This window comes from Ornithorhynchus anatinus, chromosome 2 (genome assembly GCF_004115215.2).
Source record: "Ornithorhynchus anatinus isolate Pmale09 chromosome 2, mOrnAna1.pri.v4, whole genome shotgun sequence".
Taxonomy (NCBI): Eukaryota; Metazoa; Chordata; class Mammalia; order Monotremata; family Ornithorhynchidae; genus Ornithorhynchus; species Ornithorhynchus anatinus.
The window spans coordinates 162462126-162479359 of record NC_041729.1 but is presented as its reverse complement, the minus strand read 5'-3'; the positions used below and the strand labels follow the sequence as shown (position 1 = coordinate 162479359).

Sequence of the window (17234 nt, the reverse complement as noted above, 5' to 3'; positions counted from 1 at the left end):
CTGTGCCTCAGTTCCCTCAACTGTAAAATGGGGATTAAGACTGTGAGCCCCACGTGGGACAACCTGATTACCCTGTATCTACCCCAGCGCTTAAAGCAGTGCTCGGCACATAGTAAGCACTTAACAAATACCAACATCATTATTATTATTATTATTATCTTCCTCCTTGTATCTGGAACAGAGAGGGAGGCGTTTCCCAACTGATTCTTATCTCTTGGGTTCCGATTTTGATGCTGTTCACTGTACTTTTAGATCCACTCAAGGCCTGAAGGAGTTTACCTTAAAAACTAAGGTAAGGGTGTCAATCTGTCAATCAGTCTGTCAGTCAGATAGGAAGTCTGTCAGTCAGCGAGTCACTCTGGGAATATGTCAACCAGACAGGCAGGAAGTCTGTCAGTGAGTCAGCCGGGGAATCTGTCAATCAGTCAGACAAGCAGTCTGTCAGTCATTGAATCACTCAAGGAATCTATTAGGCAGGAAGTCTTTCAGTCAGTCAGTCAGGCAGACAGTCAGTCAGAGTCCATCAGTCAGGCAGACACTTTGCTTCCCTAATGGCAACCTTCTCACTGTGCCTCCATCTCGTCTGTCTTGCCGCCGACCCCTCACCTACATTCTGCCTTTGGTCTGGATTGCTGTCCCTCCTTAAATCCTCCAGACAATGACTCTTCCTCGCACTTCAAAGCCTTATTTGAAGGCCAAGAGGCCTTTCCAGACTAAGCCCCCCTTTCCTTTTCTCCCACTCCCTTCTGCATCACTCTCACCTGCTCCCTTTATTCATCCCCTCTCCCATCCCCACAGCACTTATCTACATATCTGTAGTTTATTGATTTAGATTAATGTCTGTCTCCCTCTCTAGACTGTAAGCTCACTGTGGGCAGGGAATGTATCTGTTTATTGTTATATTGTGCCTCCCAAATGCTTAGTGCAGTGCTCTGTGCACAGAAAGCCCTCAATAAATTCGATTGAATGAATGAATGAATGAAATGGAATCTGTCAGTCCGGAAGTCAGTCAGATGGACAGTCAGGAAGCCTGCCAGGCTGGTAGTCAGGAAGGTAGTCTGGCAGTCAGACAGTCAAGAAACCTCTGAGGGAGTCAGTCAAGCAGCCAGGAGGTCAGTAAGTGAGTCAGGCGATGAGTCAGGCAGTGAGTCAGGCAGTCAGACAGACCATCAGGGAGTTAGTCTATGTGGCGGAGAGTCAGATTGTCAGAAAGGCAGTCAGATTATCCGTGAGCCGTTCAGACTGGTGGGCAGTGATCTGGAGGGGTTGGTCTCCTTGGACACAGGCCGCACAAGTTCAAGATACCAAGGGGCAGGCTCAAAATAGAATCAGACCTTATACGGAAAAAGGCCTTTAATTAGTGGTATTTTCAGTCAACCAGTATTATTTATTGAGCGCTTACTGTGTGCAGAGCACTGTACTAAGCATTTGGCACAGTGTAAGGTGCTGTACTAAAAGCACACCTTTAAAGCTCACCTCCTCGAAGAGGCCTTCCCAGACTGAGCTCCCCTTTTCCCTCTGCTCCCTCTACCCCCCTTCACCTCTCCACAGCTAAACCCTTTTCTCCCCCCTTTCCCTCTGTTCCTCCCCTTATCCCGGCCCCTCCCCTCAGCACTGTACTTGTCCTCTCAACTGTATATATGTTCATCACCCTATTTATTTTGTTAATAAGATGTACATCACCCTGATTCTATTTATTTGCTATTGCTTTAATGAGATGTTCTTCCCCTTGATTCTGTTTACTGCCATTGTTCTTGTCCGGCGTCTCCCTCGATTAGACTGTAAGCCCGTCAAAGGGCAGGGACTGTCTCTATCTGTTACCGATTTGTACCTTCCAAGCGCTTAGTACAGTGCTCTGCACATAGTAAGCGCTCAATAAATACTATTGAATAAATGAATGAATACTAAGTGCTTGGGAGGGTTCAATGCAACAGAACGGTCTCCCCCTCTAGACTGTGAGCTTGTTAGGGCAGAAATGTTTCTGTTTGTTGTTCTGTTTGTACTTTCCCAAGTACAGTGCTTTGCATACAGTAAGCGCTCAATAAATACGATTCAATGAACAAAGCTGATAGGCACATTCCCTACCCACTGATAGACTGTAGACTAATAATAATGTTGGTATTTGTTAAGCGTTTACTATGTGCCGAGCACTGTTCTAAGCGCTGGGGTAGATACAGGGTAATCAGGTTGTCCCACTTGGGGCTCACAATCTTCATCCCCATTTTACAGATGAGGTAACTGAGGCACCAAGAAGTTAAGTGACTTTCCCAGAGTCACACAGCTGACAGGTGGCAGAGTCAGGATTAGAACCCACGACCTCTGACTCCTAAGCCCGTGCTCTTTCCACTAAGCCAACTAGATTCTAGACTCTAAGCTCTTAGTGGATAGGGAGTGTGTTTGTTATATTGTGCTATTGTACTCTCCCAAGCGCTCAGTACAGTGCTCTTCACATAGTAGGCACTCATTAAATATAAATGACTGACTGACTGCTAGGCATTAGTCAAGCAAGAGATTGGTAATAATAATTATAGTATTTGTTAAGTGCTTACTATGTGCCAAGAACTGTTCTAAGCACTGGGGTAGAAACAAGGTAGTCAGGTTGTCCCACATGAGGCTCACAGTCTTAATCCCCACTTTACAGATGAGGGAACTGAGGCCCGGAGAAATGAAGTGACTTAACCAAGTCACTGTATATATTTCAACTGTATATATTTCAATTGCCCTATTTATTTTGTTAATGAATTGTTCATCGCCTCAATTCTATTTAGTTGCCATTGTTTTTACGAGATGTTCTTCCCCTTGACTCTATTTATTGCCATTGTTCTTGTCTGTCCATCTCCCCCGATTAGACTGTAAGCCCGTCAAACGGCAGGGACTGTCTCTATCTGTTGCCAACTTGTTCATCCCAAGCGCTTAGTACAGTGCTCTGCACATAGTAAGCGCTCAATAAATACTATTGAATGAATGAATGAATGAATGAACCAAGGTTACACAGCAGACAAGTGGCAGAGCTGGGATGGTAGTTACCCATTCATCATTTCAGCCACTCTCTCTCTCTCTCCCTCTCTTTCTCTCTCACACACACACTCAAACACACACACACACAGGATGGATCTCCACCCGCAGCATTATCTTCCATCAATCAGTCAATTGTATTTATTGAGAGCTTACTACTACTACTAATAATAATTGTATTTGTTAAGCACTTACTATGTGTCAAGCAACTTTCTAAGTGCTGGGGTAGATACAAGTGAATCAGGTTGGACACAGTCCCTGTCCCTCGTGGGGCTCACAGTCTTCATCCCCATTTTACAGATGAGGGAACTGAGGCACAGAGAAGTTGAATGACTTTCCCAAGGTCATAGAGTAGACAAGTGGTGGAGCTGGAATTAGAACCCAGGTCCTTCTAACTTCCAGGCCCATGCTCTATCCACTAGGCCACTCTGTGCGAAGCACTGTATTAAGCACTTGGGAGAGTACGATACAACACTGAACAGACACATTCTCTGACCATTACAATCTTAGAATCTAGACACTAGAACAATTTTAGATCTTTCTTGAGCACCTTCACAGGGCAAAGCACTCAGCTAAGTGTTTGAGCAACCCCAATGGTTGTTGTTTTGTGGTTTTATTAATAATAATAGTAATAATAATATTTGTGATATTTGTTAAGCACTTAGTGCCAGTCACTGTACTAAGCACTGGGGTGGATACAAGACAATTGGGTTGGTCACAATCCTGGCCCCACTTAGGGGTCACAGTCTCCATCCCCATTTTACAGACAAGGTAACTGAGGCCCAGAGAAGTGAAGTGATTTGCCCACGGCCATAGAGTAGACACGTGGTGAACTGGGATTAGAATCCACCACCTTCTGCCTCCCAGGCCTATGCTCCTTCTACCCACCCTTCACCTCTCCGCAGCTAAACACTCTTCTCCCCCCTTTCCCTCTGCTCCTCCCCCGCTCCCTTCCCATCCCCTCAGCACTGTACTCACCCACTCAACTGTATATATCTTCATTACCCTATTTATTTTGTTAATGAGATGTACATCACCTTGATTCTATTTATTTGCTATTGCTTTAATGAGATGTTCTTCCCCTTGATTCTATTTATTTCCATTGTTCTTGTCTTTCTGTCTCCCCCGATCAGACTGTAAGCCCGTCAAAGGGCAGGGACTGTCTCTGTTACCGATTTGTACATTCCAAGCGCTTAGTACAGTGCTCTGCACATAGTAAGAGCTCAATATATACTATTGAATGAATGAATGAATGAATGCTCTAGCCACTATACCACACTTTCTCCCAGAGACCACCTCTCCCTGCCCCGTGCACTGTAACCAGAACGTTTTTCCTCTCTCACCCTCTCAGCTGATCTACTTCCTGTTGAGTGCCTTCAGCATGATCATCTGCATCCTGGCGGTGGCTTTCGCCGCCCACCGCTATTCCCAGATCACGCAGTTCGCCTGCGAAAGCGTCCTGGACGTCTGCAGGTGCCAACTGCACGCTTCCGACGAGCCGCTCAGCAGAACCTTCGTCTATCAGGACGTGGCGGATTGTACCAGCGTCACAGGCACTTTCAAAACGTACCTCCTGGTTCAGATGGTCCTTTACTTGGTCTGTGCCTTTGTGTCCCTGCTGGTGTGTTTCGTGATGTGGAAACACAGATACCAGGCCTTTTATGTGGGGGTTCGGCTGTGTTCCTTAACCGCTTCGCAAGTCAAGCGGCAAAAAGTGGAGTCTAGTGGGGGAAGCAGGAGCCTGCCGTGAGCGCTTGGGTCTATAACCATTTTTTACGGATTTGACATGGGATTTTAATGAGCATTCTTATCTTTTTTAACCTAACTCAGAGCAATTCTTCAGGTTCCTATAGATGACAATTTCTCCCTGAAATTGTAAGGACACGATCAAAGAAACTTATTATTATTTTCATTATTAATAATAACATTGATAATAATAACAAATTGAGGTATTTGTTAAGCGCTTACTATGTGTCAAGCACTGTCCGGAGCGCTGGGGAAAACGCTAGATAATCGGGTCAGACATAGTCCCCGTCCCACATGGGGCTCACATCTAAGTAGGAAGGAGAACTGGTATTGAATCCCCATTTTACAGATGAGGTAACTGAGGCACAGAGAATTTGGTTGGTCTAGTGGATAGAGCACGGGCCTGAGGGTCCGAAGGTTCTTGGTTCTAGTTGCAGATCTGCCACTACTCTGCTCTGTGACCTGGGGCAAGTCATTCAACTTCTCTCTGCTTTAGTTCCTTCATCTGTAAAATGGGGATGAAGACTGTGAGCCCCACGTGGGACAGGGACTTTGTCCAACCTGACTACCTTGTATCTACCTCAGCACTTAGAACAGTGCCTGGCACATAATAATAATAATGTTGGTATTTGTTAAGCGCTTACTATGTGCCGAGCACTGTTCTAAGTGCTGGGGTAGACATAGGGGAATCAGGTTGTCCCACGTGGGGCTCACAGTCTTAATCCCCATTTTACAGATGAGGGAACTGAGGCACAGAGAAGTTAAGTGACTTGCCCACAGTCACACAGCCGACAAGTGGCAGAGCTGGGATTCGAACTCATGAGCCCTGACTCCAAAGCCCGTGCTCTTTCCACTGAGCCACGCTGCTTCATAATAAGCACGTAGTAAATACCACAATAATAATAATAAGTGAAGTGACTTGCCCAAGGTCACAAAGCAGGCATAGGGCCAAGTCGAGATTAGAACCCAAGGGCTCTGACTTCCAGACCCATATTCCTTACACTAGGCCTTGCTGCTCCTTTATACAGAAAAGCAGATGATTTTGCCGAAGCAGGCAAGTCCAAATTATCCGTGAAAACGGGGGACCAGTCAGTAGCTTGGGTACTTGAATCCCCCAGATAATCCACAAGTTTCACTTTAGCTATTGCTTTTTTAACTTTTCCTGACAATTGTTGTCCAGGGAACATAATAGTCAGTGAGGTGAGCTTTCATTTTCTTTCTGCTCCACTGTCCACCTTCAGCAGAAAATTCTAACAAGCACTGGGGAAAAGGGAGGATCCAAAAGGATCCAAAAAGGGGCATATTCCAAAGAGGGTTATCCAGAAGAAGTAAGACTTCTAGAGAATCCACAAACTGAATAAGTCTTTGAATTATTGAGCGTTGATTGTAGGATTTTTACTGACATGGCCTTTCACAGTTATTCAGTGTGTCTCATACTAGCATGAAGCATTAAAATTCATAGTACCATGTTATTCATATTATTATGCTTAGAGGTCTGTCTGGTTATCCTTGGGCGTGCTTTCACAACACCGTTATTATTGGTAGGAATTATACACAAGGAAGAGATCTATGAAGCATTTCTGTTGAAAGTTAACTCTTACAAGATCAAGAGAACTGATTATTGACTCAGATTTTTAAAAAAGCGATAAACCAAGAGGCCTGTTTCTGTCTAAGTCTGTTTTTTGTACTCTCCCAAGCGCTTAGTATAGTGCTCTGCACAAAGTAAGCATTCAATAAATAAGATTGATTGATTGATTAAAAAGCATTTCTCAAGATTATCAAGTATTTTTCAGGAAGGACAAAAATGATAATTTATTCAGTTTAGCATTTTTTAGAAATGCTCCCACTGACCAAAAACATTCAGATTCAGGATTTTTCAGGGAAAAAAGAAACAATAATAATTTCTTCAGAATACCATATTTTATGTATACTCTTTTTGCCATTAACTTCAATATTCAGACCACTGGCAAAGTTTGGTCATTATCATTATCAAAATTATTCATTTTGGAATGATACGATAGCAAAGCATTGTTCTGGGCACTTGGGAAAGACACAGAAAATAGCAAACGCGAACCCTGACCTAATGGAAGTTCTCATCTAAAATGGAGGGAGGTATCCATCTATAAAAGAAAAAAACAAACTCCAGCTCTCAAATATAAATAATCCTTACCCAGGAAGGCCTCCAGCTCTTTTGAAAGGGGATCGTGTTTGAGAGGTTGGCTTCTTATGACCTATAGCTATGAGATGCTTAATGTAAAATTCAATTCTGGAGCATCTCGAACTTTTGACCATATGGCTCTCTACTCTCATTACCTAGGAATCAATAAAAATAAAATTTCCACCGTCCGAGTACAAAAGGAAAAGTTCTCCAGTTGAAAATCTATCATCTAATTCCATCTCCAGAAAGGAAGAGTTCTTTTCCTCTCTTAGAAAACGCTCCAACTGTCCAGTGTCGTGGAGGAAATCTCCAGTGACGATGGGAAAGGGAAGGAGATTTTTTTGCATTCAGAAGCAAATGATGCAGAAGGCAGAACAGAAAATGAGGTTTCTGTGAGGTAAACTCCGTACCGCCTACTGCAATCTTGTTTCTAGATTGTAAACCTGTCTCTAGATTTTTAAGCTCATCTCTAGACTGTAAGCTTGCTGAGGGCAGGGAACGTGTCTACCTACTCCATTGTATTCTCCCAGGTGCCTCACACACTGCTCTGCACATAGTAAGCGTGCAACAAATATAAACAATTGATCCCCTAATCCTTTTTATCCCTACTTCTCTCAAAACTCCCCTCTACTGAGAAGCAGTGGCAAGGGAGAGAGTCAAGGGTGGAGACTCAAGTTGACTGCGCGGAAGGAGGCGATGGTAAACCACTTCCAGATTTTGACCAAGAAAACTCTCTGGATCCACTACCAAAATAATTGCAGATGGAGGCGGTGCATTCTGGGAGAGATGGGTCCATGGCGTCGCTATGGGTCTGAGACGACTCGACTGCATAAAACAAGACAAGATGGGGTGCAGAACACTTTATTGAGTGCTTGGAAGAGAACAATATAAACTTCTTTCTCTGCAGATTACGATGCAAATCTCATGTTATAAGTCTAATTCCTTTCTCATTTCCCTTGCAGCGTAAGTGTTCAGACTATCCAATGCTAAAGACAAAAACAGACACTGCAACATGTAGGGAGACATTTCCTCCATGGTGGTTTAGATCTTTGTAGAAGAGATCTCTTTGACAGAATTAGTGGCTAATTAACATTTTGGCAAAAGGGAGAAGCAGTCTCCACTGTTGATTCACCGGTTCCCAATCAAATTAGTTGTGGCTAGGTGCTGGAACCCCCTCCCAGGGTCTCCCCTGGAGAGTTTCCAGTCCTCTAACTATCTCGACTTCAGGAGGGAGAGTCGATCAGAGGCTTGTCTGTCCCATTCCATTCCTAGCTTGGGCAGTGGCTAGTGAGTGGAAAGCAATCTGCTACAAGTCCAAACTCACCTGTGTTGGGCAGCAGTGGCATGGGAGAGAGTCGAGGGTGGAGACTCAGGTTTACTGCGTGGAAGGAGGCTATGGTCGACCACTTCCAAATTTTTACCAAGAAAACTCTATGGATTCACTACCAGAGCAATTCCTGATGGAGACGGGGCGTTCTGAGAGAGCTGTGTCCGTGGCGTCGCTTTGGGTCAGAGACGATTCAATGGCGTAAGACAAGACAAGGTGCTGGAAAGAGCTAAGAATGATTGAAAAGTCGAAGACCACCAGAGTACTTGGGAGTCAGAGGTCATGGGTTCGAATCCTGGCTCTGCCACTTGTCAGCGGTGTGACTGTGGGCAAGTCACAACTTCTCTGTGCCTCAGTTACCTCATCTGCAAAATGGTGATGAAGACTGTGAACCTCTCGTGGGACAACCTGATGGCCTTGCATCTACCCCAGCACTTAGAACAGTGCTCTGCACACAGTAAGCACTCAATGAATACCACTGATTGACTGATTACATTAGAAATTAGTAGACATGATCCCTGACCTTAAGGAGCTTTTAGGGTGGACCACTGGCCAGGAATGGCTTTTCTTATGGCCGAGTGTTCTAATGACCCCATGCATCTGATTAACCATAGTCTGTGCAAAAAGCATCGCCACACAAAATCATTCTAACCACACCAATCGGAAAAAGTCACCAATTCAGAGTAAAATATTTATGCCCCTAAAATCGATTGCATATTTGTGCATGGGCAAATTGTGAAGCATGAATGCAAACTTCTTTGGCCCGAGTTTGAAGTATTTTGATTTTGTATTTAGCAAATATTGAAGTTACAATAATGGCAACAGAAAGGGATCAGAAAAAACAGATTTTCACTTTAGCAAAATGCCACATTTTCAATCTGACAATATGCCAAGCTGGTGATAGTCAGAAAACATGAAGATCTGCACCATTTTTCTCCTTTTCCTCCTTTTCTTCTCCTCCTCTTCTTCCTCCTCCTCCTTCCTCTTCCTCCTTTCCCTCCTCTTTCTTCTACTCTTCCTTCTCCTCCTTCTCCATTTTCTCTTCCTCCTCCTCCTTTCCCTCCTGTTTCTCCTCCTCCCCCTCTTTTCCCTCCTCTCTCTCCTCCTCCTCCTCCTCCTCCTCCTCCTTTCCCTCGTCTTTCTCCTCTTCCTTCTCCTCTTCCTCCTTCTCCTTCTCCTCCAAGAGGAGGAGTTTGGAAGGAAGATCTCCGCTGGAGCTGAGAAGACTACAGCCATCCCAGTGAGGTGAGGGGACTCTGTAGGGTGGCCAGCTCTGTCAGAGACGCGCTGCCTTCACGTGATGGCCATCTGGATCTCCCCCACCCCTGCCAACTGTGCGGAGGCCGTTTCTTGGAGCCAGGCCTAAAAATACAGTTACGCCAGAGCCCTGGAAACCGTCGTCAAGTAACAGGAGGAACTTGGTTTTTTTTTCTTCCACTGATTTCAAAGTCTCCCCAGTCTAGGCTAAGGGAGACTGAGAGCCAACTGACAGAGAAAATCCATTCGACCTGGATTCTCCATTTGCATTTTGTAATAATAATAATAACTGTGGTATTTGTTAAGCACTTCCTACGTGCCAGGCCCTGTACTAAGCCATGGGGTAGATGCAAGCAAATAATAATAATGGTTTTTGTTAAGAGCTTACTATGTGCCAGGCACTATACTTGTCTGCTGTACAAGTATAGCAGATACAAGCAAATCGGGTTGGACACAATTCCTGTGAGCCCCACATGGGATAACCTGGTTACCTTGTATCCACCCCAGTGTTTAGAACGGTGCTTGGCATATAGTAAGCACTTAATAAATACCATCATTATTATTGTTATTATAATCTTCTGACTCTATTCACTACACCTTGCACTTTCTCATGCTTAGTACAGTGCTCTGCACACAGTAAGCACTCAATGAATACCACTGATTGACTGATTACATTAGAAATTAGTAGACATGATCCCTGACATTAAGGAGCTTTTAGGGTGGACCACTGGCCAGGAATGGCTTTTCTTATGGGTAAGAAAACTACGCGCTGGGGTAGAATGAGATAATCAGGTCAGAAGCAGTCCTTATCTATCTCAGAGGGGGAGGAAGAACAAGATATTTCATCCCCATTTTACAGATGAAGAAATTGAGGCCCATAGAAGTTCAGTGACTTGCCCAAGGGCCCACAGGAGACAAGTGATGAAGCCAGGATTAGAAGCCAGGTCCTCTGAGTGCCAGGTCACTAGGCTATGCTACCTCTTTTCCACAAAACTTGTAGGACATTGTACTTTCATTCATTCATTCATTCAATCATATTTATTGAGCACTCACTGTGTGCAGAGCTCTCTGCTAAGCACTTGTAAAGTACAACTTGGCAACAGATAGAGAAATCCCTACCCAACAATGGGTTCGCTGTCTAGAAGTGGGGAGACAGACAACAAAACAAAACAAGTAGACAGGCATCAATAGTGTCAATATAAATAAATAGAATTATAGATATATGCACATGATTAATAAATAAAATAATAAATATGTACATATATGCACAAGAGCTGTGGCGGGGAGAGGAGTAGAGAAAAGGGAGGGAATTGGGTAATGGGGAGGGGAGGAGGAGCAGAGGAAAAGGGGGGCTCAGTTTGGGAAGGCCACAGCGCTTAGTATAGTGTCCTGCACATAGTTAGTGTATAGTCAGTACTTTTTTTGCTAATGCAGTGAAATACACTGTGGTTTTCCATAGTGGAATAATTCTGAAATGCTCCTCAATTGTTGTGGGCTGAATGATAAACCTTAAACCCCACCCACCTTCCCACTTTTACAGTAGTGATCACCCTGTTAACACATAAATTGAAAATCCAGGTAAATCGCAAAATTGGCCTAGCTTAAATGTATCTATCCACATTTATGCCTGATTAATTAACATTTTAAATCCTTTTGTCCTTTCCCTTTTACTTGCCAGACTTTTATGTAGCTCCCCCACACTTTGCCTCCTTCAAAAATAGACTCCGGAGTGGTCAAATTAAAAACTAAACATAGTAAAATTTGTGCTGAGATGTATGTGTACACTGAGCATTGGTCAAACATTGAACAAAAAACAGTATTTGTTTCACAGGGCTGTTTTCTTAAGAGGGGGGTGTGCACAAGATCTATTTCCTCTGTTATTGCCACACCTTAATATTCTCTGAAGGCATCTAGTTCTGAGAAGGGCTATTGAACTGGGTTTGAAGTACACAGTGCACAAAAGAGTGAAACTCTAATTGCCGTCTACTCCAAAACCTGAAGTTCAAAAGGTTAAGGGCTGACTCGAATTTTTGACCTCTGCTTCAGATGCTGTCACTGTTTTGGCCAATTCGCATTCACTTGGCCAAAAGAAAATGAACTACGAATCTCCGTCCTACCAAAGAGGCTGGGGATACAGAGTGAGTGCTTAGTAGAGGCCGGGCTTGGGAGTCAGAGGTTGTGGGTTCGAATCCCAGCTCGGCCACTTGTCAGCTGTGTGACTGGGCAAGTCACTTCACTTCTCGGTGCCTCAGTTACCTCATCTGTAAAATGGGGATTAACTGTGAGCCTCGCGTGGGACAACCTGATGACCCTGTGTCTTCCCCAGCGCTTAGAACAGTGCTCTGCACACAGTAAGCGCTCAATAAATACCAGCGATTGATTGGATACTGATTCTCCACTGAGAAAATTTCATTTGAGAAAATTTTTGTGTAAACTTGGGCAAGTCAGTTAACTTCTCTGTGCCTCAGTTACCTCATCTGTAAATTGGGGATTAAGACTGTGAGCCCCACGTGGGACAATCTGATTTCCTTGTATCTACTCCAGTGCTTAGAATAGTGCTCAGCACATTGTAAGTTCTTAACAAATACCATCATTTTTATTATTATTATGTCAATGAAAGGTGGCAGAGATGCCTGCTAAACTTTGAGGGCAGGGCTCGTGTCTACCAACTGAATTTCCCCTCCTCTATACCATAAGCTCGTTGTGGGCAGGGTATATGTCTGTTTATTATTATATTGCATTTTCCCAAGCACTTAGTACAGTGCTCTGCACACAGTAAGCGCTCAAGAAATGTGATTGATTGACTGACTGAATCATACCCTCCCTAGCTCTTAAAATATAGTCGTGCACAATAAATTCTATTGATTGATTGAGGATGGATTGACTGTGCCCAGAGCTTAAAACAGTGTTTGACATATAATAACAATTATTATTATCATGATAACAACATCATGATAATAACGATAATTATTATCATGATAATAATAACGAGATGGACACACATCAGATCATATCTAGACCTGGTTCACTCAATCAATCAATAAAACTGAGAACTGAACAATAAACAGACACATTCCCTATGTGCTATGCCACTTGTCAGTTGTGTGACCTTGGACAAGTCACTTAACTTCTCTGTGCCTCAGTTTCTTCATCTGTACAATGGAGATTAAATCTTCCCCTCTCCTACATAGTCTGTGAGCTCCACATGGGACAGAGACTTTGTCCAACCTGATTATCTTCTATCTCTCCCAGCTCTTAAAATACTGTTTGAACCATAGTAAGTGATTAAAAAGTACCATTGACAAATAATGGATAAATTTAAAAGAGACAGTTGCAAGATGAGTGAATGGAAACCCAGCTCCAATACCACAAGAAGCTGAGAGAGAAGTTGATCTCATATAAAAACAGGAAAAAAAAAACCCTAGTGAGTGGAAGAAAATCTAGTCACAGCAGTGAAACAGAAAGCTTTCACCCTCTGTCAAGATTTCATCTTGGAATTTTTTTTTAGTAATTTTTTAATCATGTGCTTTTAACTTTGACAGAAACCTGGTAGCAATAGTCTATTTTCCAGAAATTCTACATCCACATTTGCTGTGCATAAATCAGTCATAATATTGCATGGGTTATTGCAGAACAAAAAGAACATTTCTAATCAAATCCATGGAATTCTACCAGATTGTAAATTCCTTGAGGGCAGGGATGGTGTCTACCAAGGCTATGTATGGTACTCAGTGCAGGGAACAGGGGTACTAACTCTGTTCTATTCTCCCAAGCGCTTAGTACAATGCTCTGCACACAGCAAACACTCAGAAAATACTGTTGATTGATGAGTTATTTCATAGAGCAGGCAGCTTTCCTTGAAGTCTGTCTCCTTCTAGTCTGTAAATTCTGGTGAGCAGGGAACATGGCAAACAACTCAATTGGATTATACTTTCCCAAAGGCTTAGTACAGTGCTCTGCAAACAGTAAGCTCTCAATAAATACCATGATGGTTTAACTGCTTTTCTTTCCTTCTCCCTCCCCCCGTCTGTTCTCCTCAGGAATTACCTCAGTCAAATTCTCCTGTGGTTCAGACTCGAGGAGAACAGACCAGATCTCAGAAAGGTTTGCTTATGACTCTCCACCAAGGCTGACTAACTCTTTGCTGACCCTATCAGCCCACTTGCTCTTTCCCACACCACACCAGCTCAGACTTTATTAATAATAAGAAGAATGACAATAATTGCAATATTTGTTAAGCGCTTATTACATACCAGGCACTGTACTAAGTTCTGGGGTGGGTACAAGCAAATCATAATGGACACAGTCCCTGTCCCACATGGGGCTCACAGTCTCGATCCCCATTTTACAGATGAGGTAACTGAGGCACAGAGAAGTGAAGTAACTTCTGGCTCCAGCAGACAAGTGGCAGAGGCAGGATTAGAACCCATATCTTAATCTCCATTTTACAGATGAGCAAACTGAAGACACACAGCAGACAAGTGGAGGAGCCAGGGTTAGAACCCAGGTCTTTCTGACTCCCAAGCCAGGGATCTTGCCACTAGGCCATGGATAGAGCCCGGGGCCTGGAAGTCAGAGGACCAGGGCTCTAATCCCAGCTCTGCCACTGGCCTGCTGTGTAACCTTTGGCAAGTCATTTCACTTCTCTGTGCTTCATTTTCCTCATCTATATAATGGGGATTAAATACCTGTTCTCCCTCCTACTTAGATTTTTTCTACTTATTTTTAGTTTATGAGCCCTGTGCTTCACCTGGGCAGGGAATGCATTTACCAACTCTGTTTATATTGTACTCTCCCAAATGCTTAAGGCAGTGTTCTGCACACAGTAAATGCTCAATAAATCATCATTGATGGTATTTCTTGAGCACTTACCGTGTGCAGTCACTCTGCTTTATTGAGCACTTAGTGTGTGCAGAACACTTCCTAAGCACTTGGGAGAATACAGCACGACAGGGGTGGAAGACACGTTCCCTGCCTACAATGAACTTTGTTAGGAATTTACTATGTGCCAAACAGTGTACTAAGCATTGGGGTAGATACAAGATAATCAGATCTCACATGGGCTCGCAGTCTAAGTAGGGGGGACAACAATCGATCCCCATTTTACATATAAAAGAACTGAGGCCCAGAGAAGTTAATCAATTGCCCAAAGTCACACAGGAGGAAAGATCAGATTAGACCTCAGTAAATATGATTGATCGACTGACTATGCAGAACTGAGGTTGGGTCTGACTTGATTATCTTATATCCACCCCAGCGCTTAGTACAGTGCCTGGCATATAGTAAGAGCTTAACAAATAATGGTATTCATTATGGTAATCTACCATAATGGTATGGCAGTGGTAATCAATCTCCTCTTGTCCCTCAGGGTCACAGCTGGAGAGTTTCCAGTCCTCTACCAGTCTCAACTACAGGAGGGAGAGTTGAGCAGAGGTCTGTCCATTCCATTCCTAGCTTGGCCAGTGGCTAGTGAGTGGCAGGCCATTGGCTACAAGTCAAAACTCCCCCATGCTGGGCAGCAGCGGCCTGGGAGAGAGTCAAGGGCGGAGACTCAAGTTGACTGTGTGGAAGGAGGCGATGGTAAACCACTTTCGGAATTTTTACCAAGAAAACTCTCTGGACCCACCACCAGAACTATCGCAGATGGAGGTGGGGCCTTCTGGGAGAGATGTGTCCATGGTGTTGCTATGGGTGGGAGACGACTCGACAGCATAAGGCAAGACATGACCTTCTCCTGAGCCCCAGATTAGGCTTTCTCAGGGCCCTGGAGCTGGACCTTGTGGTTTCTCCAACTCTTGGATTTTACTAAACATCCAGAAACCAAGAGACCTGGCTCAGTTTGTGACTGAGTCAGAGTCTCGATTGGAGATTTGAACCGAGGAGGCTACTGGCTCTGAGTTTTCTTTTTTAATAACTGTGATATTCACTAAGTGCTTACTATATGCCAAGCACTGTTCTAAGCGCTAGGGTAGATCCAAGATAATCAGGTCCCACGTGGGGCTCACAGTCTAAGGTAGGAGGGAGAAAAGGTGTTAAATCTCCATTTTGCAAGTGAGGTATCTGAGGCCCAGAGAATGATGATGATGATGATGATGATGGTATTTGTTAAGTGCTTACTATGTGCCAAACACTATTCTAAGCACAGGAAGAAATGCAAGATAATCAGGCTGTCCCATGTAGGACTCACAGTCTCAATCCCCATTTTCCAGATGAGGCAACTGAGGCCCAGAGAAGTGAAGTGACGCCCAAAGGTGGATCTGGATTAGAACCCTGGTCCTTCTGACTCTGGTTCCCTGCCAATCCTTTCCTTATCTGTTGCCCCAGAGGGGTTTGGACCCCCTATCCATAAACAGCATTGAGAAGAAGAGCGGAAATTTCCCTCTGGATGGACTTTGGCTCTTTTGGCCATTATAAGTTCAACCCACAGGGCTGAAAATCCCAAGGGTGGTTCATTCACAGGTCAGGGGACTTTGCTCAAACAACACGTGGGAGTCATCAGGAATTCAAGTAAGAAACAGAAACGATTCGGGTCTGGTCATTTTTTACTCATCGGATGCCTATAAGCCGGAGGTGAAAATGAAAGGTTTCTGGTAGGCAGAGAAGTAGACACCTGCGTGGTACTATCGACTTCTCACCACATACATTGGAAAGCTTCCATAAATGCAGAAGCTTGGAAAAGACCCATTAGATTGTAAGAATCTAAAACCTTTTAATCTGGAGGCTGTAAAGCAATCTACCAACCAATCAATCAATCGTATTGATTGTGTGCAGAGCTCTGTACTATGCACTTGGGAGAGTATTCATTCATTTATTCATCTGATTGCATTTATTGAGCGCTTACTGAGAAGCAGTGTGGCTTAGTGGAAAGTGCACGGGCCTGGGAGTCAGAGGACATAGGTTCTAATCCCGGCTCCACCACTTGTCTGCTGTGTGACCTTGGGCAAGCCACTTAACTTCTCCATGCCTCAGTTACCTCATTTGTAAAATAGGGACTAAGACTGTGGGCTCCACTTATGACAACCTGATTACCCTATATCTACCCCAGCGCTTAGAACAGTGCCTGGCACAAAGTAGTGCTTAACAAATACGATCATTATTATTATTATAACTGAAAGCAGAGCACTTACTAAACACTTGGGACAGTACAAACAACAATAAACAGATACATTCCCTATCCACAACGAGCTCACAGTCTGGGGGGGAGACAGACATCGAAACAAATAAATAAAATAACAGGTATGTACACAAGTGCTGTGGGGCTGGGAGAGGGGAAGAGCAAAGGGAGCAAGTCAAGATGATGCAGAAGGAAGTGGGAGATGAGAAACCATGGGGGTTAGCCCAGGAAGACCCCTTGAGGAGATGTGCCTTCAGTAAATCTTCAAAAGCGGGGAGGATAACTGTCTGTCAGATTTGAAGAGGAAGGGCATTCCAGGCCAGAGTACAATCCCATCTCCACCACATGTCTGCTGTGTGAACTTGGGCTGTCATGTCACTTCTCTGGGCCTCAGTTACCTCATCTGTAAAATGGGGATTAAGAGTGTGAGCCCCAGGTGGGACAGGGACTGGGACCAACCTGGTTAACTTGTATCTACTCCAGCAATTTAGAACAGTGCTAGGCACATAGTAAGTGCTTATTATTATTATTATTATTATGTGCTGTCGAGTCATTTCTGATTCATAGTGACTCCATGGATATAACTTTCTCCAGAACATTCTGTCCTTTGCCATAAT

The 17234-nt window shown here is 43.9% G+C and overlaps 1 protein-coding gene across 2 annotated transcripts in view; it reads left to right on the top strand.

The window, feature by feature from the left end:
* Positions 1-5098, top strand: part of SSPN (sarcospan) — a 40440-nt gene extending 35342 nt beyond the window's left edge. For both annotated transcript variants that reach the window (XM_029057626.2, XM_029057625.2), the window contains exon 3: positions 4367-5098. In XM_029057626.2, coding sequence (XP_028913459.1) covers positions 4367-4765 — 399 coding nt within the window. In that variant the 3' untranslated portion in view covers positions 4766-5098. The remainder of the gene's footprint in view (positions 1-4366) is intronic.
* Positions 5099-17234: the final 12136 nt, after the last annotated feature.